This window comes from Gossypium raimondii, chromosome 13 (genome assembly GCF_025698545.1).
Source record: "Gossypium raimondii isolate GPD5lz chromosome 13, ASM2569854v1, whole genome shotgun sequence".
NCBI classification, from domain to species: Eukaryota; Viridiplantae; Streptophyta; class Magnoliopsida; order Malvales; family Malvaceae; genus Gossypium; species Gossypium raimondii.
In genome coordinates, this window is record NC_068577.1 from 6,004,174 (window position 1) to 6,005,492 (window position 1,319).

General features: G+C 36.7%; 1 protein-coding gene across 1 annotated transcript; it reads right to left on the reverse strand.

Moving 5' to 3' along the window:
- Positions 1–480: 480 nt before the first annotated feature.
- LOC105781317 (proline-rich receptor-like protein kinase PERK2) lies at positions 481–921 on the reverse strand. The gene has a single exon (XM_012605852.2). The coding sequence runs from the start codon at positions 919–921 to the stop codon at positions 481–483; it is 441 nt and encodes a 146-aa protein (XP_012461306.2).
- Between the last annotated feature and the right edge of the window lie 398 nt (positions 922–1,319).

Sequence of the window (1,319 nt, forward strand, 5' to 3'; positions counted from 1 at the left end):
ATTAATATAACAGAAAATTGTACGAAACCGAGCACCTTAATTTAATACATAATTTGACATTCATATAAAATATTATCTTGGAAATATATTGAAAGAAGAAAGTAATCGTATGTAAATGGATAACTTGGAAGAGATGATGAAGCAGGAATCATTATATTAAAAGTGGCATTTTCTCGATGTACGGCTGCTCACTATTTTGACTGCATTTATCGTTTGATTCTTTTCTTAATTAGCCAAACTCATGTTAACAATGGTATAACAGTAAGTAATTACTTCATGGACAGAACATCAATATATAAATACCCCACATATAATAAGCAACAACGTATCAAAATACACCAAATAATGGGAATTGGAGAACGCCCATTTATACAAACATATATAAGTGGGCAAAATCAATACTCATAATAAAGACACAAAGACGACTAAAAACCTTATTAAACTAGATCCAGTATGCAGCATAACAGAAAAGGGGGTATTTCAAGGAGTAGAACGAGAAGGTGGTGGAGAAAAGAAAGGAATAGAGGGAACTGCAGTTGGGATTGAGGGAATACTTGGCAGAGGCGGCAGTCCTCTTGGCAATGTGGTAGGAAGTGGAGGAAGCGCCCCAGGGTTTGGGAGATTAGGGAAAGATGGCAATGGTGGAAAAGAGAAAGGAATAGGGGGAACTGCAGTTGGGATTGTGGGGACCGAGGGAATGCTTGGCAGAGGGGGTAGTCCTGTTGGCAATGTGGTAGGAAGTGGAGGAAGCGCCCCAGGCCATGGGAATGATTGTCGGGATGGCGTTGGGAGATTAGGGAAAGATGGTAAACTTTGCGGTTGAGGCTGCTGCAGAAGGTGACGAGCTGCTACCCCAACATCAATGCTTGCAAATGACAAAGCAATCAAGAATGCTAAAGCAAGGCAATTGAAAGAGGCCATTTTTGTTCAGAGATTTCGAAACAAATGAAGCAGATGAAACAAAGTTCTTTATCTGAATAGTTGTGGGTGAAGAAAACAAAGCATGGATTGAGGTTTATATAGGCATTGGAGCAGTGAATAGAAATCCCCTGCCCCTAAACAACGCCCCATGCATGCCCCCAAATCAAAATAGCGCCACATGTTTTTATTTTTCCATTTTAATTGTAGTTCAATTTTAAATAAAAATTTATAATGATTTGGATGAATTTTAACTTATTATCAACGTTTTTGCTTTTGTTTTATTTTCTATTAATTTTACCTATTCTTTCATTAATAAATTTATAATGACTTAGAATTAATTTAACAGAGTTTTTTTTATAATCGTTCTTATAATAAAATTTAAAAAGGTGGGAACGAGT